Raw genomic sequence first — 25,631 nt, 5'->3', positions numbered from 1 at the left:
AAATTTCAATCTTGTTGCTCTTCTTAAAATATTTTGTTTTTCTTTGTTTCCTCTCCTCACTGAGCTATTTTCCCTGTTGGAGCCCCTGGGCTTATAGCATCCTGCTTTCCAACTAGGGTTGTAGCTTAGCAAGTAATAGTAATAATAATAATAGGTTATCATTGAAATGATCCAATAGGGTGTACAAACATTTAATGTGGTGTTTTGTAGGGCTTGGAATGAATGATGCTATTTACATGTAAAAGGTGACTCACAATGTGAAAATATGACGGTACGAAAGCCACTACGGAACCATTTAATTTTGAATTGTGAGTCTTTAATGTAGTACTCGTATATTTTCATTTAAAACAGTTATAAGATATGAAAGGGAAAGTTTTATGTTGTTCTCCCTCTTCATTATACAGCATGTTTATTATTTTTCACATTAATTGGTCTGGGAATTTTTTCCATAGTTTTTTTTTACAGTCTTTGTCATTTATCAGTTAATTATATTAGTATAAATGAAGTAATTTTTTGGACAAGGTAATACTGTTATCTAACATTTTAGCTAATCACTAGAATAAACTGCAATTCATGTTTTATTGAGGTTACATCAAGGTACCACAAGAAGAATGTTTCTAAAACTGTATTATTTAGTTAGTTGTGCTTTAAAAATATAATTTTTGCATGAGAAGAATAATTGCAAATATAAACTTTTCACCTCAACAAATTAAATGCATGGTTTCTCCTGTCTTTCATGATCCTTTTCCCTGAAGCCTTAATTAAAAGCCCACATCAAATTCATTTGGAATAAAAAGAACTGCTTCAATAATTGACTCATTGATTTGAAATGTTTTGGTAACTGGTCAGGGAAGTTTTAGAAAGTAATAGTTTACATTCTTTATCTTGCACAAATTCAAGTGTTGTGTATGTTAATTATTATTTGCTCTTACAGATTACCTTATCATCTTGGTCTGCTACCTCACTTGAAATCTGTGCCATTAGAGGGAAATCCTCTAAGACTTATTAGACGAGATATCGTTCAACGAGGAACAGTTCAGTTATTGAAGTATTTAAGATCAAGAGTTTCTGCCCCTGTGAATACTTTTCCTGGTGTGTTTAAAGTTCGAAACATATTTGATAAGCATGTTTATTTGTATGTAATTTTGAAGAATTGTTTTGTCGAAATTTTTAAAATACTTAATAATTCCATTTTTTAGCATATAATGGTATGTATTAATGTTGTTTTAAAAGTACAATACAGGTAGTCGTCGACTTTCGACCGAGAGATGCGTTATAACTCGGACTGGACTTATGTCGAACTTAAAAAGTGAAATTAGCTTATATTTATTATGCTGTGACATGATACTATAATCATCTAAGTCATATTTCATCAATATTTTCTCACACTACTGTATATCATTATTTCATTTTCTGGGTGCCTAAGATATATGCTTTACTAAAACATTTTCTATTTTATTTTTAAATTTTGGAGGCATTTTAACAATCAACAAGTGCTGACTTTTTTTTTACCTTTAGTTGTGATCAGGTGATCTGAAGGTCCCGCTACCATATCGAGAGAATATCGTTACCTCTTCCCTCAGAACGAAGTTGATAAGGTTCTTCAGGACGCGGCGAGGGCAAACCAAAATTTACAAGTAAGATGGAGTCTCTCGGCCAAAAGAAGGATCAAATCCCAGAAACAGACATTCTTCAAGAAGAAGCAAAGGTTTATTCCTTACAAGACTGCCCGGGGTCACTCGTCAACACAGTCTTCCTCTGCTTCGACTTCTCGGCAACCGACTCCCCCTCAGCAAGTAGTCTACCTCACTGCTCCCCCAGGTGCACAGCCCAACCCCACTTGGATGTCCTCTCCTGCATACAACCCTACCTACGAATCCTCCGGTTCCTTTCGTGGACACCAGAGAGGAAGCTTCAGAGGTAGAGGGCAGTTCCGCCAGCGAGGCGGACCTAAAGCAAGAGGTGCTCGTGGAGGGAGGGGACCTAGGTTCACTCCCTCCCAATGATGTGTTGCCAGTAGGAGGGAGACTTTACCACTTTCGAGACCATTGGACCTTCAGCCCATGGGCTCACAGCATGATATCCAAGGGCTTGGGTTGGAAATGATCACAGGGTTCTCCTCCTCCACCAGTGACCTTCCTCCAGAGACCCACTCCCATCCTGGAAGAGTACACCACAGAGTTACTCAAGAAGAAAGCGATCAAACGGGTTCGATCCCTGAAATTCCAAGGCCTCCTGTTTACAGTTCCGAAGAAAGACTCGTCGGCGTTGAGAGTAGTTCTGGACTTGTCAAAACTAAACTCTTACATCCTCTGCGACAAGTTCCGTATGCTGACTATCTCTCAGGTACGGACTTTACTTCCCCGTGGGGCCGTCACCACCTCTATCGATCTTACCGACGCCTATTATCATGTCCCAGTAGCTCGAAACTTCTCCCCTTACCTAGGCTTCCGTCTCGGCAAGAAAGCCTTTGCATTCAAAGTCATGCCCTTCGGTCTCAGCATTGCTCCCAGGATATTCACGAAACTGGGAGAGACAGTGCTCGAACAACTCAGAAACCAGGGGATACAGATCATCGCCTATCTGGACGATTGGCTCATTTGGGCCCAGTCGAACCAGGAATGCAACAGAGCTACGACGAAGGTCCTTCAATTTCTCGCCAAACTGGGATTCCAAGTCAATCTCCGAAAGTCTCGCCTACAACCAACAAGCCACTTCGAATGGTTAGGCATCCGGTGGGACCTTTCAAGGCACAGGCTCTCCCTTCCTCCCAAGAAGGTAAGGGAGATAGCTTCCAAGATCAGGAGCTTTCTCAGACACAAACAGGTTTCCAGAAGAGCTTTAGAAAGAATCCTCGGCCTTCTCCAATTTGCCTCACTAACCGATCTCCTATTAAAAGCCAAACTCAAAGACATCAATCGAGTTTGGAGGAAGAGAGCTACGATACCTTTGAGAGACAAGATCTCGAAGATCCCCTCTGTCCTAAAAATGAGACTACGACCATGGTCCGAACGGAGGAACCTCTCCAAATCGGTTCCTCTACAGTTCCCCTCTCCACAGGTGACAATTCATACCGACGCGTCTCTGAGTGGATAGGGGATTTACTCCCAATATCAGATGTTTCAGGGCTCTTGGTCACCCGCCATGAAACAGTTCCATATCAATGTTCTCGAAGCCATGGCAGTTTTCTTGACCCTGAAGAGAATCTCTCCTCCGAGGTCGACCCACATCAGAGTGGTCTCAGACAGCACAGCAGTAGTACACTGCATCAACAGAGGAGGATCCAAGTCACCCAGCCTGAATCAGATCCTGGTCATTATCTTTGCCTTGGCAGCCGACAAAAACTGGTTCCTGTCAGCAACTCACCTAGCAGGAGTCCAGAATGTGATAGCGGACTCACTATCCAGGACAAAACCACTGGAATCGGAATGGTCCCTAGACATAGATACCTTCCGGTGGATACTCAGGCTGGTTCCAGGTCTCCAGGTAGATCTGTTCGCGACCCACCTCAATCACAAACTCCCCTGTTATGTGACCCCAAACCTGGACCCTCAGGCTAATGCCATGGATGCATTAACCCTGGATTGGAACCATTGGAAGAAGATCTACTTATTCCCTCCAGTGAATCTTCTTCTTAAAGTCTTACACAAACTCCGCTCCTTCCACGGGGCAGTAGCTTTAGTTGCACCTCACTGGCCAAAGAGCAGTTGGTTTCCTCTCCTCCTTGAGTTGAAACTCCGTCCCTTCCGGATCTCATTCCCCAAACTGACCCAAGTGGTCCAAACTTGGACTGTGTCAGATTCCTCAAGGATAGCCAAAACCCTAACTTTGTGGATTTCATGAAGTTTGCGGCTCGTAAGGATGCGAACATCGACCCGGATAATGTCCTCTTTATAGAATCAGACAAAAGGGACTCTACGATTCGCCAATATGATTCGGCAGTTAAGAAACTAGCAGATTTCTTAAAGAATTCAGACCATACTGTTATGACTCCTAATTTAGCCATCTCCTTCTTTAGGTCCATATTTGACAAAGCCCTAGCAGCTAGCACTATAACCACCATTAAGTCAGCTTTGAAGAAGGTCTTCCTGGTTGGGTTTAACATTAACCTGGCGGATTCTTATTTCTCATCTATTCCAAAAGCATGTGCTAGGCTTCGACCTTCGGTTCGCCCACAAAAGGTCTCTTGGTCTCTAAATGATGTCCTCAAACTTGCCTCCGACACGGACAACGAATCCTGCTCCTATATCACTCTTCTTAGGAAGACTTTATTTCTAACAGCTTTGGCCTCGGGTGCTAGAATCTCAGAACTAGCAGCTCTCTCACGAAACTCGGAAAACATGGATTTCCTCCCTTCAGGTGAAGTACTTCTTTCTCCAGACAGGGCTTTCCTAGCTAAAAATGAAGACCCCCAAAATAGGTGGTCCCCGTGGAAGATTATTCCTCTTCTCCAAGATGCTTCTCTATGTCCAGTCACTACTCTCAGGGCCTTTTTAGCTAGAACTGCTACCCGATCGTCTGGCCCCTTGTTTATCAGAGAACAAGGAGGTACCATTTCCATTCAGGGTATTAGGCAACAGATCCTATACTTCATTAAACAAGCCAATCCGGGATCATTTCCCCATGCTCATGATATCCGGTCAGTAGCTACCTCCATCAATTATTTCCAAAATATGGATTTTGATGACCTTAAAAAGTACACGGGTTGGAAATCTCCTATGGTCTTCAAACGCCACTATCTAAAGAACTTACAGGCCATTAAATACCCAACGGTTGCAGCTGGGAGCCGTATCTCTCCCCAGTGATCTCTTGTTCTTCCTTTCATCCATCTCTTTTCTTCTCCCTCCTACCCGCCACTCGCACCACGACGCCGCTTCCTTGGTGGTTCGTTAGCCCTAGTTTATTACATATTAGGTTAAGATGATTGTAACTTGTAATGTGTTTACCGTAATTTTAGTGTTGGGGTATTCTTAGCCATGTCAGTTTTGTTGCTTGTTGTGCTCTGTTACTCGGAGGCTTCCTTGTTATCATGTTTGTTTAGCCTTACGTTCACTATGTCCTGTGGCTAGTTTATGATTTATGCTTACTTACCTTAATATAATATTTGGTTTTCCTTACATGGTGTTTTTTCTCTCCCCTCATTAAATTACTAGTTATTATTGGGCTTGGAAGGCATTCTCTGGTACATTTTCACCGGCCGCCACAGGTCGACCCAGAAAAGGGATTTTGACGAAGGAAAAATCTATTTCTGGGGAGAGACCTGTGGCGCCCGGTGAAACCCTTCCCTATTATTTTGCACGATCCCACCCTTTCCTTTCCAAGCCATCATGTCCAATACAGAAGGATGTTGTTCAGATGGCGCTCGCGTCGGGGCGTGGGTGGCGCGGCTCTGGTAGCATAGCTGGTGCCTCTGTATCGGCCCATCCCTTTGACGAAGGAATTAGCTAAATGGAAGACAGCCTGTGAATAGTGGTTTTCACGCGCCTTTGCTTTATACACGACACCCACAAGGTGCTCGCGCGAGGGTAGTAACCTCTGCATTCCATGCTTTTATCTTTCTCTGGTATAATTGGAAGGTTTTATCAGAAAAGGTATATTGGAAGGACCCTTTTCACCGGGCGCTACAGGTCTCTCCCAGAAATAGATTTTTCCTTCGTCAAAATCCCTTTTGTTTTACTTTTGGTAGTCACCAGCTGATCACAAGGTCATGCTACTGTGTTGCAATTATGAGCACATATGAATAACAAGGAGAACCGTTTATATAATTTTTTAACTTATTCAAAATAGTTTCATAATGAATACTTGTATTACATCAGCACCAATATGTTATACGATCTCATAGTTTTCATACAGTTCGTTTATATCCATTATTAATAATCATATGAAAACGTTTCTCTCTCTCTCTCTCTCTCTCTCTCTCTCTCTCTCTCTCTCTCTCTCTCTCTCTCTCTCTCTCTCTCGACATTACTAGATAATCTTGGTATTGTTACGCGATGTTTCAATAATGGGAATACTAATATAACTCTGTAAAGTATTGAAAGGAAATCACTCGATTTTCCAACTCGCCTTCTGCCAGAAATATGATGTCACCAGACACACTACTTCTTTTCTTAAATTCACGGTAAATAGGACTACAGGCTACTCATATCAACTGATACAGACCACAGAAATACTTGGTATCGTTACTTGATGTTTTGATGATGGGAATGGTAAGATTACTTGGTAACGAACAGACAGGAAATCCCTCCATTTACCACTCTCCTTCCCCCAAAATTATGATGTCACTATACGTGTGTACTGTGACATGAACTCGACAAAGAATGACTTGCAAAATATGTAAAACCATTTTCTGTTTTTCTTACAAGAAAAAGTCCTGATTTACCCAGCAAAAGTATATTTTTATGATGTAAAAGAAAATTTATTACTTTGAAAAAATATTTGTCCTATTAGTGTACTTTCATTAGATGAATATCAATCTACTATCAAAGAAGAAACAAAGAAAATGAAACTTGTATAAATTATGATATTTCCCTATGTAGAGTTCAATTTCTGGGCTCGAACCTGTGCCGCCCAGTGAATAAGCTCCATTTAGCACTTATTCTTAGGTAATTTACTGCTAAATATACCAGAGAAAAAATGTAAAGGAGTGCTAGGTTAACTAGCTCGCTCACCTATTGGTGTCTGTATAAAATTGGGCGTATAATCCAGAGGTCCCGCACTATTTAGATTCATCCACGACAGAAACCCCAATAGAGGAGAGCCGTTCAACCTCACTCGGTACTACTAACACTGCATCCGCTCAGAACCCAACTCCTTTTAGCACGTCTTGTGTTGTAACCCGCTTTTTTGTTGTGCTCTCGTTTTTCCACTTATTTTCATTGGATTATGGCTTCTTCGTCGGTTTCCCAGGAGACACCGTCTAAGTTAAGTACCAAGCTTGGTTTTGCTGTGTTTTGAGCAACCTAGATCGTTTAATATTTGAATTATAGGAGTTTATTCTCTTCGTTCATATCGATCTTGCTTGATTCCACTTACAGTTGGTACTCCTGTTTTGAGAGCTTTTAGTTTCACTCGCGGTGTTACTATATGTATTATTTTTATTAAATTTTATTTGTTATTGTGGATATTCATTATTTAGCGTTTAGAACCCTCGTGGTTCACTTTTTGGGCCGATATCATTTACGTATCGTTATGGCTGCCGACCTTCGTTGCTAGGCGGCAATGTTATTTTTTAAGCCATCAGGTGTGTCTTTTGTGATTTAATTATTATGTTGCATGCCTTGCCCAAAAATTTTTATGTGTTTATTTTATATTATCAACGCTATTACTATTATAATGAATATTGTGCTATTACTCCGTTTGATCTGTCTGGTTGGGGATCGTCAGTTGATAGCCCTGCTGCTCCGTATCACGTGATCCTCCCCCATGCTCCCCCTCTCGCTAGGTGGGCGGTTAGGCTTCTCTCCCCCCCTCCCCTAGGGGACCGTTGCCTTCCCTCCTTTTAGAGGGGGTAGTTCAGTGTTTATGGACCTTGTCCTCCGGGTGTCCCGGCGGGTTCGTCTCTGTCTAGTCTGGTTGGCCACCGGTCAACAGAGTTGGATCCCGGTGCACCCTATTTTATATTCACTTATCACACTGGTTTATGTTATATGAAACCCTCTGGGTTCGGTTGGCGGTTCTTATCTACAGTTCCGCCCCCCTATTAATTTATAACAGTTCCTATGATGATTATATGACAGATCACTATCCCGGAGTTCCTATACGAATTGGTTTTGGATACTTTTATTTCCCGGCCCGGGGCTTAGCCTCGCCCCGGGAAATCAGACACCATGTGTCTTAATTTCTTGTTGTTGCATCCTTTTTTATGCTCCCGGCTCGACCGGAATGGATGGCTATACTTTAGTCTTAAGCTAGACTTATGTTTAGGCCCGGGTCCTCCGGACCCGCCCCTACTTAAGAATATTACAGTTAAGCTCTAATCTTGTGTTAGGCTTATGTTAGGCCCGGGTCCTCCGGACCCGCCCCTACTTAAGAGAATTACAGTTTCTCATATACTATTCTTTTTATAGATGGTGCATTGTCAGACGACGGCCTGTGCAGCTGTTCTACATCAGCCCTGCGGCCATACCGTCTGTCGGTCTCACGCCCTCTGCGGAGTACAGCTGGAGGATGTCGTGGTATGGCACCCGGATAACTGTGTGGTCTGTTTTGACCTCGTTACCACCCTTGGATCTGACTCGGTGAGTCCCGTTGGCTATGTTGCCTTCTTATTTATCTTACCTTTTTTGGCATACATACACTATTTAGTAAGATATCTATGGTCTTGAAGGACCACTGGGAGCCTTCCCTTTTTAATTCCCACTATTATTTCAGGCATCCCCGGAGCAAAAGTCTGCGGCTCGGGCCACACTGAAAGTGTGGGTTGGTGGTTTTGCCCGGAACGTGAAGTCCAAGCGGCCGTACGTCCTCTCCGAGGACTACTGTTCCTTGATTTACCCCAACGCCAAGTCTTCAGCCGCTGTGGCTAGGCATGTTGCAGCTCCCATCATTGCCCACATTGATGCCACCATAGCGGGGTTCATTGATCCAGAGCAGGATCCGTCGGACGCCCTCGGAGATCTAGAAGACAATGTTGCCTCCATGAACCTTGACGTGGAACCCATGTTATTGGATGATCCAGATACAGGTAGGGTGGTAAGTGAGGCAGGTGTTTCCGGCGCTGAGATTCCTATCCTCAGCCCCTCTCTTTCTTCTTCATCTGATCGCTCTTCCTTTCATGGTTTTTCTGGGGACCGTGATTCGTCCCAACGATCACACTCGGTTCCCCCCAAGAATAAGTCTAGAACCTTACCTAAAGCTCGTAAGCCTCATAAGGCTTCTCATGGTTCTAAACAGAATACAAACCTGTCATCTAAGGCTTCTGGCTCCTCCTCTAAGTCTCGCGACCCGGGAGTTCATTCCGCCACACCTGCTGCTAGCCCGGGCCTTTCCGAATCATCCATGCTTCGCATCGTGTCGGAGATGCAGGCGAAGTTGGTATCAGAGATGCAGTCTAAGATGGACACGATGTTCTCTAACATCAGTCAGAGACTTGGGGCATTAGAGCAAGGTGCTCCGGAGCGAGTCCAAAGCTCTCTCATCCCGGATGCCTCTAAGCTCCCGCCGTTTGCCAAGAATAACCCTTGGCGTATGGCTCTTCATTCCCCGTTCTCAGACGGAATGTTAACTTTGGAGGGTCTTGGCACTCGTCCCCTAGAGGACTTTGAATTCTTTCCTCCTGGTCTGGCATTTCCATTTCATGGTTATGCCAGGCTTACCGAGGAAGCTTTGGTTCGGTTAGACAAGGTCCCCAAGGAGACAGTCATCTTCCCAAAAGAGCAAGCCCAATCTGTGTGGGCCAGATTCCTGAATGACATCGGCTGCACCAACACCATGTTGACGCCTTATAAGAGCTCCTTCACAATGTTCTTAATGGACAAAAACACCGTGACTCCATGTGTCAATAAGGTAGCAGAGCTTGCCTTCCAATATGCTCTGGAGGAGAAGCCCTTGCCTCCCATCCGAGAGGTGGATCCAATCTCCCTCCTTCTTCCTTCAGGCATTGAGTGTTGGGACAACGTCCATACCACTTTTACCTCTGGCAAGCTAGCAGCAGACTGTGCTTCAGTAATGTTTAGTGAGCGGCTTCCCCGTCTCCCGGAATCCCTCATTAAACAGGAGTATGATTCCTGCCTACGCGTTGGCCGTACTCTGAACTTGGCCACTTCCACGGAGTCGATAGCCTTGACTTACGATACTGAGAGTATTTTTAAGTCTCTCAACAAGGCTACGTTGCAGTCATTATACTATGACCTGTATGACTTCGCTACTGCTAAACGCAGGTGTCGCAAACATGTCCTGGCAGAGGCGACTATTAGGCATGAACCTAATAAGTTTATCCGGTCCTCCTGTTGGGGTTCAAACCTCTTCCCTGAGGATCTTGTAGAGGAAGTCTTGGCGGAGGCCACTAGAGTCAACCAGAGCCTTAAAACCCGTTGGGGTTTGACTCCTAAACGTAAATATGACCCTGCAAATTACCAAGCCCGGGGTAGGAAGAAGCTCCGTCCATATACCTCCACCCAGTTCAGGCAACAGCAGAGTGGTTCGTCCATTTTCCGGCTGCCTCTTCCCCCATCTCCTGTTGCCCCTGCACAGCCTTCCACCTCTCAGGCTCCTTCGGACGACTATGTCACCGTTCTGCTCCCTAAGAGCCAGCTTTCCGGTGCCTCCGCCACTTCTCCTGCCTTTAACCAGTCGTATGAGGCTCATAGCTCTTCCCAGAGTTATGGTAGAGGTAGAGGCTACCACCGTGGTTCTAACCAGAACAAAGGCAGGGGAAGAGCCTTTCGCAGAGGAAAGAACTTCCGAGGCGGACGTGGAGGCAACTCCTCAAACCAATACTGAGGTGCAGCAGGTAGGGGGGAGGCTCTATGCCTTCCGCAACAAATGGAGGTTCAGTCCCTGGGCTTTCAGTATCATCTCCAAGGGACTGGGGTGGAGTTGGATTCAAGGACCTCCTCCTCCGAACAAATTTCGTCAACATTCCACTCCGGACCTGGTCAAATTTGTCCAGGATCTTTTACAAAAGAACGCCATACAAGAAACGAAACACCTGAAGTTTCAAGGTCGGCTGTTCAGTGTCCCGAAGAAGGATTCAGACAAGAGAAGAGTGATTCTAGACCTATCCCTTCTCAACTTGTCCATTCAATGCGACAAGTTTCGAATGCTTACCGTCTCGCAGGTGCGGACCTTACTTCCCCGTGGGGCCGTCACCACCTCTATCGATCTTACAGACGCCTATTATCACGTCCCGATAGCGAGACACTTCCGTCCGTACCTAGGCTTTCGCTTAGGGGACAAAAGTTACTCCTTCAAGGTGATGCCTTTCGGGCTCAACATCGCCCCAAGGATCTTCACAAAGTTAGCAGAAGTCGCTGTTCAGGAACTCAGAAATCAAGGGATTCAAGTAGTAGCCTATCTGGACGACTGGCTCATTTGGTCAGACACCTCCCAAAATTGCCTAAAAGCCACTCACAAAGTCATCCATTATCTTCAATCTCTAGGCTTCCAGATCAACTTCAAGAAGTCCCGTCTTCTTCCAAAATCGAAGTTCCAATGGCTCGGCCTGCAATGGGATCTTATATCTCATACTCTGTGTCTTCCCAAACCCAAGAGGTTAGAGATTGCAAGGAACACCAAACGCTTTCTCAAAGACAAAGTAAGTTCCAGACGACTCCAAGAGAGGATTCTGGGGTCCCTTCAGTTTGCCTCAGTGACGGATCTTCTTCTGAAGGCAAAATTGAAAGATATCAATCGTGTCTGGCGTTCGAGGGCGAACCGGAAGCTCCGGGACAGGAAAGTCCGCCTTCCTCCCATTCTACGGGAAAGACTTCTTCCTTGGAAAAGAGCAAACAGTCTGTCAAAGTCAGTTCCCCTTCGATTTCCGCCTCCGAAATTAATCATTCACACGGACGCATCCTTATCAGGTTGGGGCGGCTATTCTCAGCTCAAGAAAGTTCAAGGTCTTTGGTCTCCCTTGTTCCGCCAATTTCACATCAATGTGCTGGAGGCCATGGCAGTTCATCTAACCCGGAAACGTCTCGCTCTTCCCAAGAAACAACACCTTCGTCTGGTCCTCGACAGCGAAGTGGTGGTCCGCTGCCTCAACAGAGGCGGGTCAAAGTCAGGGCCTCTGAACCATGTTCTAGTAGCCATATTCTCCCTAGCAGCCTTGAACCGTTGGCATCTTTCAGCTGTCCACCTGGCGGGAGTCCGGAATGTAGTGGCAGACGCCCTGTCCCGGACCTCCCCTCTAGAATCGGAATGGTCACTCGATCTAAAGTCATTTCGGTGGATTCTCTCTCAGGTTCCCGGTCTCCAAGTGGACCTCTTCGCCACGGAGTCCAACCACAAATTGAGAGTATATGTGGCTCCCAATCTAGACCCTCAGGCTTACGCCACAGACGCCATGTCACAGAATTGGGACACCTGGGAAAAGATTTATCTCTTTCCCCCGGTGAATCTTTTGCTGAAAGTTCTAGACAAGCTGAGATCCTTCAAGGGACAAGTAGCCTTGGTCGCACCCAACTGGCCCAAGAGCAACTGGTATCCTCTCCTGCGAGAGTTGAGACTATACCCTCACCCGATACCCAATCCGGTTCTGTCTCAGATAGTACAAACACGCGTTGTGTACGCTTTCTCAAACATTCAGAGCGCCCTAACTTTATGGACTTTATGAAGTTTGCGGCCATGCATGGTGCCAATATTGATCCTCAAAACACCTTGTTCCTAGAATCGGATAAACGGGATTCCACCATCCGCCAGTATGACTCTGCAGTTAAAAAATTGGCAAAATTTTTGATAGACTCAGACGTGAACTGTATGAACTTGAACCTTACAGTCACTTTCTTTAGATCTTTATTAGAATCAGGTCTGGCAGCCAATACTATCACCACTATTAAATCTGCTCTGAAAAAGATCTTCCTAGTGGGTTTTAACATAGACTTAACCGACTCTTTGTTAGCTTCAATTCCGAAAGCTTGTGCCAGACTGAAACCGGTTACTCGTCCTACCCCGGTGACCTGGTTCCTTAATGATGTACTCAAATTGGCTTCTGATACCATTAACAGTTCTTGTGATTACATTCCCCTTCTCAGGAAAACACTTTTCCTGGTGAGCTTGGCTTCCGGGGCAAGAATTTCTGAACTGGCAGCCTTGTCGAGAGACCCGGGTCATATTGAGTTCCTGCCTTCGGGAGAGGTCCTTCTTTCTCCTAACAAATTCTTTTTGGCTAAGAACGAAGACCCTCAGAACAGATGGTCCTCCTGGAAAATTGTTCCCCTCACGCAAGATCCGTCTCTGTGCCCTGTTACTACTCTTAGGTCTTATTTATCCCGGACCTCCTCTAACTCCTCGGGGCCTCTATTCGTTAGAGAACAAGGCGGTACCATTACTATTAAAGGGATCAGGCAACAAATTTTGTATTTTATTAAACAAGCTAACCCTGACTCTTTTCCTCTTGCACATGATATCAGAGCGGTTGCTACTTCGGTGAACTTTTTTCACCACATGAATTTTACGGACCTTTCCAGGTATACAGGGTGGAAATCACCGTCAGTGTTCAAGAAACACTACCTTAAACATTTGGAAGCCCTAAAATTTTCTACAGTAGCCGCAGGGAGCGTAGTTACTCCCAGGTAACTCACAGGTTAATGCCTTGTCTCTTTATCTCTCCCTCTTACCTGCCTCATTTATACCCTATTGTATTCGTTGGTCTCGCACCTGAATACTGTTATTATATTTGTAAATTTTTAAACTCCTGAGTATCTGTATATATTATCACTCACGGTATTATTATACCTACCTTATTGGATTTATGTTCATATTCAAGATACCCTTATAATTGTTTTTTGGTACTCATCTCTGATTAAAGCATCCTGTATTTCCCTTACGCTTATGTTTTTTCCTTTATTTTGCAAGTTTGGTGACATTTCTCTTGTATAGATTCACTGGGCGGCACAGGTTCGAGCCCAGAAAAGGGATTTTGACGTAGGAAAAATCTATTTCTGGGCGAGGGACCTGTGCCGCCCAGTGAACCCTCCCAGCTCCTCTCCCTTGGAGTCCCCAAACTTTGGGTGCTAAGGAGTTGGGTTCTGAGCGGATGCAGTGTTAGTAGTACCGAGTGAGGTTGAACGGCTCTCCTCTATTGGGGTTTCTGTCGTGGATGAATCTAAATAGTGCGGGACCTCTGGATTATACGCCCAATTTTATACCGACACCAATAGGTGAGCGAGCTAGTTAACCTAGCACTCCTTTACATTTTTTCTCTGGTATATTTAGCAGTAAATTACCTAAGAATAAGTGCTAAATGGAGCTTATTCACTGGGCGGCACAGGTCCCTCGCCCAGAAATAGATTTTTCCTACGTCAAAATCCCTTTTATGCTATGTAGTACTAGTAACAACTGATACAGACCCATGAAATACTTTGCATCATTACTGGATTTTTTTATTATAGGAATACCAACATTAATTGTTAGCCTATTGAAAGGAAATCTTCGGCTTCACCAAAAATATAATATAACAAGACATATTATACAATGGGAACTGGACAGTTATTAAAACTTTTCTTAATATATTTATTTAAAATTGATACTGTATATAACCAGTAAAACAAAATGCTGACATCAAGATCAATTAATTCATTATTATACAAGAAAATAGTTTATTTCTAAGGAAATAATTGTCCTATTAGGATACTATTTCTGACAGAGGTATGACATTGCAGTGAAAAGGTGGTCGTAAAGTCGAACAGTTGTAAGTCGTTTAGGTCGTAAGTCGACGGCTACCTGTAGTTATGCATTTAATAATACTCTATCTATTTAGTTAGAGACTTTGTCAATGTGACTTACTTTTTATTTATCTAAAAATTATTGGAGATGGTTAACATATTTTATTTGAATTTTTTCTAAAAAGTGGCGTCTAATATTTCTTTGTTTCTTTAGGTTTTGAGAATTCCACAGCTGACACCAATCTTTTAATGGATGAGAAGAAAATTCCAGATAAGTACCAAATGCGAACATCACAGACAATGAGCTATCATGAAAAGGCATCAGAAATACCAGACAAGCTCATTGAAAATGCATCTGAAGCGGGAGTGCGAACAATTGACTTAAGTAAAAATGTTCTTACTCAAGTTCCAGAAAAGTAAGTTTTTTATTGGAATTGCCTTTTCATTGCTGTACCTGTTATCGTTTCCTTGAAATTTACTTTCGTATCATAAGCTTATGTATTCAAAAGTGTGATATTCCTGATTTTTAAATAGAAGTAGATGAAAAAGATTACTTGCCATATTCTTCTTCCTCTTACTGGACCAGCCTTGGGAACTGACACTGATCAGCTTACATAAACAAATGTATCAGTTTAGTTTAGTCTTGTGGTGACTGCACACTGCTTTTTTTCTTTCTTGCATCACAATTTAGTGCATTATTGTTTTTTAGTGTTTACAGTTAACTGGAAATTGTATCTGTGATATCTAGTTAATGCCTTGAATATTGAGATGTGTTTTCTTATTATATTAGAGCAAGGGTTTTCTGATGTGTTCTATTCTACAATGCCTCTACTACTCACAATTATAGAATGTACGGTATGGATTATTTTTTGTAGGTTCTGTGTGATCTGACTGCTTTATTAGGGGGACAGAGAAATCTTATTTACGATGTAGGATTTAAGGATAGGAATGATGGGAATATATTAGTTGACAAAAATACAGTCAAGCCTTGTTATTCGCGATAGTTAGGTTACAGAGACTGTAGCGTTAAGCTAATTTTCGTGAATGAATGCTACACTAGGGTGGGCTAACTCTTAACCTAAAAAGTCATTGCCCCTTGCCACAAGCGGGTGCCCGAGCTGGTGATTAACACAGTAAATACTGCCTAATATTGTTTTAATTTGGTTTCTTCAACAGTTTATAATCATATGTACAGGGTACAGTACATTTGTACTCATGTACACTATGTACTGGACACAATAAGGTTAAAGTACAGTATTGTGCTAAGGTAAAGTTTACCGAGTTGTCATCATTTCCTTACTGCTCTGTATAACCAGTTCCTATGTAGTAACACTGTACTGTAATCTGATAGCCACTGATACTGTAGTGTATATTACTGTAATATATGTACAGTAATATTACTACCATACAGCTTCACTGTACTTATTGTAAGTATTCGGTGTTTTTGTTTAAAACTCGTAGCCTACGCTGCTACTCGAGAAGCATGCCGCAACTTCTGATGTGTTGTCTCTTGTGCAGTATGTTATCTTCATAAACAAAATCACAGAATCTCGAGTATTTTGGATGCCGTGATTAGATCAGCTGACCTGATCACGGCATCCAAAATACTTCAGATTGATAAAAAACACCCGACATTATAACAAAAGCACAAAAATGTTTTATTAAAGCTCAATTAACTATTCAAATAATAGTAATGAGAGAGAGAGAGAGAGAGAGAGAGAGAGAGAGAGAGAGAGAGAGAGAGAGAGAGAGAGTATTAGCTCTCTTATTCGATCTCAGGATGCCGGAAATATCAAATCATTGGTGTTTCTCTCTCTCTCTCTCTCTCTCTCTCTCTCTCTCTCTCTCTCTCTCTCTCTCTCTCTCTCTCTCTCTCTCTGTAATAAATGAAATTTTGTTTCTTTGCTAAGTCTCTATTGAGGCTTTATAATCAAGGCACTATAAAGCTAAAAACTATAAAATATTGTGCATCGGCAACATGAATGAAACTCTGGTTAGCGTTATGCAATTCAACCGCAGTAAAAATAAATAAGATATGAGAGAAGCATTTCAAATAAAACTATTGGAATTAATATGCTAATTGGAAAATGATAGTTTATGTGATAATTTTTTAGTAAATATGTTATTTTTATTAATAAAATAAATTTTTGAATATACTTACCCGGTGATTATATAAGCTGCAGCTCTGCTGCCCGACAGAAAAACTCTACGTTCAAAATACGCCAGCGATCGCTATGCAGGTAGGGGGTGTACATCAACAGCGCCATCTGTCGAGCAGGTACTCAGTACTCAATGTAAACACAGAACTCAATTTTCTCCTCGGTCCAATGGGTCTCTATTGGGGAGGAAGGGAGGGTCCTTTAATATATAATCACCGGGTAAGTATATTCAAAAATTTATTTTATTAATAGAAATAACATTTTTCAATATTAAACTTAGCCGGTGATTATATAAGCTGATTCACACCCAGGGGGGTGGGTAGAGACCAGCATTAATTGTTTACATTATTATGAGCTAAGTATTTTGTATTTCATTTTAGCAGTTATTCAAAATAACAAACATAAAATAAATAAGTACCTGGTAAGGAAGTCGACTTGAACAATTACTCTGCCTTTTTTAAGTACGTCTTCCTTACTGAGCCTCGCGATCCTCTTAGGATGCTGAGCGACTCCTAGGAGCTGAAGTATCAAGGGTTGCAACCCATACTAAAGGACCTCATCAAAACCTCTAATCTAGGCGCTTCTCAAGAAAAGAATTTGACCACCCGCCAAATCAACCAGGATGCGAAAGGCTTCTTAGCCTTCCGGACAACCCAAAAAACAACAATAAAAAACATTTCAAGAGAAAGATTAAAAAAGGTTATGGAATTAGGGGAATGTAGTGGTTGAGCCCTCACCCACTACTGCACTCGCTGCTACGAATGGTCCCAGGGTGTAGCAGTTCTCGTAAAGAGACTGGACATCTTTAAGATAAAAAGACGCGAACACTGACTTGCTTCTCCAATAGGTTGCGTCCATTATACTCTGCAGAGATCTATTTTGTTTAAAGGCCACTGAAGTTGCGACAGCTCTAACTTCATGTGTCCTTACCTTCATCAAAACATGGTCTTCCTCATTCAGATGGGAATGAGCTTCTCGTATCAACAGTCTGATATAATAGGAAACTGCATTCTTTGACATAGGTAAAGAAGGTTTCTTAATAGCACACCATAAAGCTTCTGACTGTCCTCGTAAAGGTTTAGTTCGTCTTAAATAGAACTTAAGAGCTCTAACAGGGCATAAGACTCTTTCTAGTTCATTTCCAACCAAATTTGAAAGGCTTGGAATATCGAACGATTTCGGCCAAGGACGAGAAGGTAGCTCGTTTTTGGCTAGAAAACCAAGCTGTAAAGAACATGTAGCCGTTTCAGATGAAAATCCGATGTTCCTGCTGAAGGCGTGTATCTCACTGACTCTTTTAGCTGTTGCTAAGCAAACGAGGAAAAGAGTCTTTAAAGTGAGATCTTTAAAGGAGGCTGATTGTAGTGGCTCGAACCTTTCTGACATAAGGAATCTTAGTACCACGTCTAAATTCCAACCCGGTGTAGCCTCTGTGACGGAAGACTGCTGCCAACATGCTTCTGTAACCTTTGATCGTGGGAGCTGAAAGAGATCTTTCCTTCCTCAGGTATAATAGGAAGTCAGCTATTTGGGTTACAGAGGTACTGGTTGAGGATACTGATACCGACTTGCACCAGTTTCGGAAGACTTCCCACTTCGACTGGTAGACTCTAAGAGTGGATGTCCTCCTTGCTCTAGCAATCGCCCTGGCTGCCTCCTTCGAAAAGCCTCTAGCTCTCGAGAGTCTTTCGATAGTCTGAAGGCAGTCAGACGAAGAGCGTGGAGGCCTGGGTGTACCTTCTTTACGTGTGGCTGACGTAGAAGGTCCACTCTTAGAGGAAGAGTTCTGGGAACGTCCACCAGCCATTGAAGTACCTCGGTGAACCATTCTCTCGCGGGCCAGAGGGGAGCAACTAACGTCAACCTTGTCCCTTCGTGAGAGGCGAACTTCTGCAGTACCTTGTTGACAATCTTGAACGGGGGGAATGCATAAAGGTCTAGATGGGACCAATCCAGTAGAAAGGCATCTATATGAACTGCTGCTGGGTCCGGGATTGGCGAGCAATAAATTGGGAGCCTCTTGGTCATCGAGGTTGCAAAGAGATCTATGGTAGGTTGGCCCCATGTGGCCCATAGTCTCTTGCACACATCCTTGTGTAGGGTCCATTCTGTTGGAATGATTTGACCCTTCCGACTGAGGCAATCCGCCATGACATTCATGTTGCCTTGAATGAACCTCGTTACTAGAGAAAGGTTTAGATCTCTTGACCAGGTGAGGAGGTCCCTTGCGATCTCGTACAACGTCATAGAATGGGTCCCTCCTTGCTTGGAGATGTACGCCAAGGCCGTGGTGTTGTCTGAGTTCACCTCCACCACCTTGCCTAGAAGGAGGGACTTGAAGCTTTTCAAGGCCAGATGAACTGCCAGTAGCTCCTTGCAGTTGATATGTAACGTTCTTTGATTCGAGTTCCAAGTTCCCGAGCATTCCCGACCGTCTAATGTCGCACCCCAGCCCGTGTCCGATGCGTCCGAGAAGAGAACGTGGTTGGGGGTCTGAACAGCCAGGGGCAGACCCTCTCTGAGGTTGATGTTGTCCTTCCACCAAGTCAGTGATGACTTCATCTTCTCGGAAATGCGGATCGAGACCGCTTCTAGCGTCTTGTCCTTTTTCCAGTGAACAGCTAGGTGAAATTGAAGGGGATGGAGGTGCAGTCTCCCTAACGAAATGAACTGTTCTAGGGATGAAAGCGTCCCTATCAGACTCATCCACTGTCTGACTGAACATCGGTCCTTCTTTAGCATGTTCTGGATGCATCCTTGGGCTTGACTTGTTCTGGGGGCCGACGGAAAAGCCCGAAAAGCTTGACTGTGAATCTCCATCCCTAAGTACACTATAGTTTGGGATGGGACCAGTTGGGACTTTTCCATATTGACCAGGAGACCCAATTCCTTGGTCAGATCTAGAGTCCACTTTAGATTCTCCAGACAGCGACGACTGGAAGAAGCTCTTAGAAGCCAGTCGTCCAAATAGAGGGAGGCTCTGATATCCGCTAAATGCAGGAATTTGGCAATTTTCCTCATCAGTTTCGTAAAGACAAGAGGAGCCGTGCTTAGGCCAAAGCACAGGGCTTGAAATTGGTAGACAACCTTTTCGTAAACGAACCTCAGCAAAGGTTGGGATTCTGGGTGGATGGGGACGTGAAAGTAAGCGCCCCTTAGGTCTAAAGAGACCATCTAGTCTTCCTTCCTGACCGCTGCTAGAACAGACTTTGTGGTCTCCATGGCGAACGTCGGCTTTGTGACAAAGACATTCAGCGCACTGACGTCTAGCACCGGCCTCCACCCTCCTGTCTTCTTTACCACTAAGAAGAGACGGTTGTAGAAGCCCGGGGATTGATGGTCCCGAACTTTGACTACCGCTCCCTTTTCTAGTAAGAGAGACACCTCTTGCTTCAAAGCTAGTCTCTTGTCCTCCTCTCTGTACCTGGGAGAGAGATCGATGGGAGACGTTGCTAGAGGGGGTTTGCGTACAAACGGGATCTTGTACCCTTCTCTGAGCAACTTCACAGATTGTGCATCTGCGCCCCTTTTCTCCCAGGTCTGCCAGAAGTTCTTGAGTCTGGCTCCCACTGCTGTCTGAAGAAGGTGGCAGTCAGACTCTGCCCTTAAAGGACTTGGTACCTTTCTTCTTCCCACGTCTCCCTTCGGCACGAGCACCTCCTCTGCTGGAGGCTCTGCCACGAAAGGGCGGAATGAATCTGGACGCTGGAGTGTCCATCCTGGGTCTAGACAAGGTAGGTAAAGGGGTGGCTTTGCAGGCAGAGGACGCAACCAGGTCATGAGTGTCTTTTTGAATCAAGGAGGCAGCAATCTCCTTTATCAACTCCTCTGGGAAAAGGCACTTTGAGAGAGGAGCAAACATAAGTTCCGATCTCTGACACGGTGTTACTCCAGCTGACAAGAAGGAGCAAAGGTTTTCCCGTTTCTTGAGGACCCCGGAAACGAACGAAGCCGCAAGCTCACTGGAACCGTCCCGTATGGCCTTGTCCATGCAGGACATAATGAGCATGGAAGTTTCCTTGTCAGAAGGGGAGATCTTCCTGCTCAACGCTCCCAAACACCAATCCAAAAAGTTAAAAACCTCGAAGGCTCTGAACACTCCTTTCAACAGATGGTCTAAGTCTGAAGGACACCAACAAATCTTAGAGCGTCTCATGGCTAGCCTGCGGGGAGAGTCTACTAGACTTGAGAAGTCGCCCTGGGCAGAGGCAGGAACTCCCAAGCCGAGAACTTCTCCCGTGGCATACCAGACGCTCGATCTGGAAGAGAGTCTTGCAGGGGGAAACGTGAATGCTGTCTTCCCAAGGTTCTTTTTGGACTGCATACATTCTCCCAACACTCGTAAAGCTCTCTTAGATGAGCGGGCGAGGACGAGCTTCGTAAAGGCAGGCGCGGATGACTGCGTGCCTAAAGCGAACTCAGATGGAGGAGAGCGTGGGGCCGCAGAAACAAACTGATCAGGATACATCTCCCTGAACAGTGCAAGAACTTTCCTAAAGTCCAAGGAGGGTTGCGTGGTCTTGGGTTCGTCGATGTCCGTATGCGGGTCGTCAATGTGTGCAGCGTCGTCATCATCAGAGAGTCCATCATCTGAAAACTGAGGAGGAAGCGGCAAAGGAGTAGGAATCGGCTGGTCAGCTGAGTCCGGCAGCACGGGTGCATGCGTGTCTGAACCGGACGCAACGTCATGGAACTGTTGCCCAGTCTGTGAACTGGCAACAACCATAGCAGCGCGGGGGCGCAAAGCGTCTACTCCAGACTGTCTAGTCTGCTGTGGGCGAGTAGTGGTAACCACACTGGGTTGCGGAGGTTGACGCACCGCGTCAAAACAAAACAACTTAGGTTGTTGTTGTAACTCGCGAACGTCAACGGAAGGTTCTGTGCGTCGCTGAACGTCAACATGCGGCTGGCAGGGTACACTGGAACGCATGGGTGGCGGGACTCTCACAGCTGGAGTGCGGGAGAAGGTAGCCTCAGCGTCCACTGGACGCACAACCGTGGGTGGTTGTAGGCTAGCGGTTGGTGCAGCGTCAACCTTCTCCGCACGAAAGTCCTGCATCAATGACGTTAACTGTGTCTGCATGGTCTGCAGCAAAGACCACTTAGGGTCTACAGTAGCAGGTGCGGCAACAGACGGTGTTACTGCCTGATGCGGTACCGCTTTGCCTCTCTTAGGAGGTGTGCAGTCATCGGAAGACTGCAGCGAGTCCGAACTGACCCAGTGGCTACAACTGGGCCGTTGGACTTGCGCGGAAGGGACCGACTTGCGCTTAAGAGGCCGCGAGACCTTGGTCCATGGTTTCTTTCGAGAAACCTCTTCCGCAGACGAGGAATAAATGGGCTCTCTCGTCTTCGTGTGGGTGGGGCGATCTTGGTTAGATACGTCCGAAACCACGGAGGGAACGTCTGTTCGCTGATTAAAGCCTCTCGAACCCTTTGGTCGTACGACATTGCTTCTCCCCTGGGCTTGGGAGCTTGCAAGAGGTCCCGGACTGGGAGGACGACAGGCACGAACAGACGAACCCTCAAGCGCAACACTATCTACAACACTTTCCACAACACTACCACTCACTTTGTCACTACCCACTGCACTCTTACACTTCAACTCCTTGACGTCTGCCATGAGTTGGTTACGGTCACTCGCCAATGACTCGACTCTCTCACCCAGAGCCTGGATGGCACGCATCATATCTGCCATCGAAGGTTGTTGAGTGCTAGAAGGGGGATCAGGAGCAACCACTACAGGGGAAGGAATAGGTTGTGGGGCATGAGGAGAGGAAAAATCAACGGAGCGAGATGAACTTCTCCTGACTCTATCTCTCTCTAGCCTACGTGTGTATTTCTGGAATTCGATGAAATCGAATTCCGAAAGCCCAACGCATTCCTCACATCGATCTTCCAATTGACAGGTCTTATCCCGACAATTGGAACAAACGGTGTGAGGATCGATAGAGGCCTTCGGAAGACGCCTTGAACAGTCCCTAGCATTACATTTCCTGAATTTAGGGACTTGAGAAGGGTCAGCCATCTTGAATTAGTCAAAGGGGAATTCAAAATCTATCCAAAGTCGTCAACAAATAATCCAAAATCAATAAAAGAATGCAAGGATGTATTGAAGATAACGTCTGCAAAGCGAAAGCTCAAAACTAGAAATGTGTACTTCACCAAAATATGTGAAAACCAATCCAGTAAGCAACAGCGAATTTAGTAGGTCTTGCCGGTGGCACGACAGAGAGAAAATTGAGTTCTGTGTTTACATTGAGTACTGAGTACCTGCTCGACAGATGGCGCTGTTGATGTACACCCCCTACCTGCATAGCGATCGCTGGCGTATTTTGAACGTAGAGTTTTTCTGTCGGGCAGCAGAGCTGCAGCTTATATAATCACCGGCTAAGTTTAATATTGAAAAATGAAATATCCTTTGGTTGCATGCCTTGATTTTAAGGGAGTTATTCGATCCAAATATTAAGGTTGACGACGGACTAGGCAGTGTTGATCAGCTGATTTGAATGTAAACAAAGCATAAGATTATAATTCGCACACTCTACCCTCTCAGGTGAGGGACTTATCAACTTGAGTGCTCATCGGCAACTAACTACTGCCTTCGTTATCAAAATGCAGCCATTCCAAAACATGCAGACACAGGTTTTTGTGGAATAGTCATGAATATTGAGTTCATATACAAGACATCTACATACAAGAATTAGGACATATATACACTATATATATATATATATATATACAGTAGAACCTCGGTTGACGAACGACTCCGCTTACGAATTTTTCGGTTAACGAAGTGACTTTCTCTGAAAAATTCGTCTCGGTTAACGAATATTGTATCGGTTAACGAATTTAAATTTCCCTCCCACGCGCCGTTTTTTGTGGAAAAGTGTTAACGCCGCGCTTCCTGATCGCATTTTTCATGGAAATAACTTAACGACAGCATCTCACAATGGAGTCACGTGACTCCTCCCACGCATACCTACCACCCCCTAATCCCCTTTATTACCCCCTTCACTCGTTCATTATCTCAGTATCCGCCGTCTCGATAGCATACATACTTAGTGAATTCGTGGACGATTTCTTTGTGATTTTTACACGTGGTTTGTGATTTGTTTTATTTTCATTCATTTGTGATTACAGTACTGTACTGTGTATTATTGTGATAGACAATGGCTCCTAAGATGTCGAAGAAGGAAAGCAGTAAGAAGAAGCTGATGATAACGATCGAGATGAAGAAGGAGATCATCGAGAAGCATGACCAAGGCATGCGTGTGAAAGACATTGCTAGTTTTTTCAATCGCTCGCAGTCGACGATATGCACAATATTAAAGAAAAAAGAAGAAATAAAGGCCGCTAAAGTAGCTAAAGGTGTATCGTCGTTGTCAAAACAACGGCCACCTATTCTTGATGACGTAGAAAATTTATTAATGGTGTGGTTAAATGAAAAGCAGCTCGCAGGAGATTCAGTAAATGAGAACATGATTTGCGAGAAGGCAAGAACCATTTACGAGGACTTGGTGAGAAGTGAGCCAGGCACATCAGCAGAAAAACAAAGTTTTAAGGCAAGCCGTGGTTGGTTTGAAAAATTCAAGAAGAGAACGGGTATCCATAGTGTTGTTCGGCATGGCGAGGGGGCCAGCGCCGATACGAAGGCAGCAGAGTCTTTTGTGAAAGAGTTCAAAAGTCTCGTGGACTCCGAGGACTACGTTTCCCAACAGGTGTTTAATTGCGATGAGACAGGCCTCTTTTGGAAGAAAATGCCCAGGAGGACCTATATCACGGCAGAAGAAAAGGCCCTTCCTGGCCATAAGCCCATGAAAGACCGTCTAACCCTGCTGTTCTGTTCCAACGCCAGTGGGGATTGCAAAATTAAACCCCTCCTGGTGTATCACTCGGAGAATCCACGAGCCTTCAAGAAGAACAATGTGCAGAAGAAAAAGTTGCACGTCATGTGGCGTTCTAATACGAAGGCTTGGGTGACAAGGATCTTCTTCGTTGAGTGGATGAACGAGGTTTTTGGTCCCGAAGTCAAGAGATACCTCCTGGAGAAGGACCTCCCACTCAAAGCCTTGCTGTTAATGGACAATGCTCCTGCCCATCCTCCAGCCATTGAAGAGGACATAGCGGAGGAATATAAGTTCATTAAGGTGAAGTTCCTACCCCCCAACACCACTCCAATACTCCAGCCCATGGATCAGCAAGTGATCTCAAATTTTAAAAAACTTTATACCAAAGCTATGTTCCAGCGCTGCTTTGAAGTAACAGAGGGCACCAACCTTACCCTCAGAGAGTTTTGGAAGGATCACTACTCCATCTACAACTGCCTGACTTTAATTGATAAAGCCTGGCAAGGAGTCACCAGGAGAACCCTCAATTCCGCCTGGAAGAAACTGTGGCCCGACGCCGTTGCAGAACGGGATTTTGAGGGGTTCGAACCCAACCAGGAGGAAGCAGTTGACGAGGATATTGTGTCCTTGGGCAAGGCAATGGGGCTGGAGGTGGACACGGATGACATCGACGACCTCCTGCAGGAGCATAAGGAGCAGCTGACCACCGAGGAGCTGAAGGACCTGCACGAGCAGCAGCAAAGAGAGGTAATAGAGGAAATCTCATCTGAGGAGGAGGGAGGCACTGCAAAATCACTGTCTTCGAGTGAGATAAAAGATTTTTTAAAGAAGTGGGAAGACGTGAAAAGTTTTCTTGAGGAAAATGTCCCGAATAAGGCTGAAACAGACCGTGCAATAAATTTATTAGTCGATAATGGGGTGGGTCACTTCTATAAAATTTTAAAGAACAGACAAAAGCAGGTGTCTATTGAAAAATATCTTGTGAAGGGGGAGAAAAGAACTGTGAAAGACGACGACCAAGAGTCTCGCAAACGCAAAACCAGTGATAGTGAACGCTATTCTCGCGAGAGAACTCCAGTCAACGTTCCTGAAGTTCTCATGGAGGGAGATTCTCCCTCCAAGCAGTAACCCCCTCCTCCTCCTTCCCCTCCTCTCGTCTCCATCAAGCCAGCAGCGACACTCCTCTAAGGTAAAGTTCAGGTTTACTGTGCATGCATATCCATATTTTCATCATTAAATGACTGCAATATTTTAATAATTTTGTGTAGAGTACAGTAGAGTACTGTATGTGTAAG

General features: G+C 44.6%; 1 protein-coding gene across 5 annotated transcripts in view; it reads left to right on the top strand.

Annotated features, from left to right (window-relative positions):
• The window catches only part of LOC137651648 (leucine-rich repeat-containing protein 40-like), a 475,618-nt gene that overhangs the window by 356,818 nt on the left and 93,169 nt on the right, over positions 1-25,631 (top strand). For all 5 annotated transcript variants that reach the window (XM_068384869.1, XM_068384890.1, XM_068384879.1 and 2 more), the window contains 2 exons: positions 935-1,092; positions 14,542-14,743. In XM_068384869.1, the coding sequence (XP_068240970.1) occupies positions 935-1,092; positions 14,542-14,743 (360 nt within the window). The remainder of the gene's footprint in view (positions 1-934; positions 1,093-14,541; positions 14,744-25,631) is intronic.

The sequence above is a fragment of the Palaemon carinicauda genome, chromosome 1, assembly GCF_036898095.1.
Source record: "Palaemon carinicauda isolate YSFRI2023 chromosome 1, ASM3689809v2, whole genome shotgun sequence".
NCBI classification, from domain to species: Eukaryota; Metazoa; Arthropoda; class Malacostraca; order Decapoda; family Palaemonidae; genus Palaemon; species Palaemon carinicauda.
This window is presented reverse-complemented; position numbering and strand designations above follow the sequence as displayed.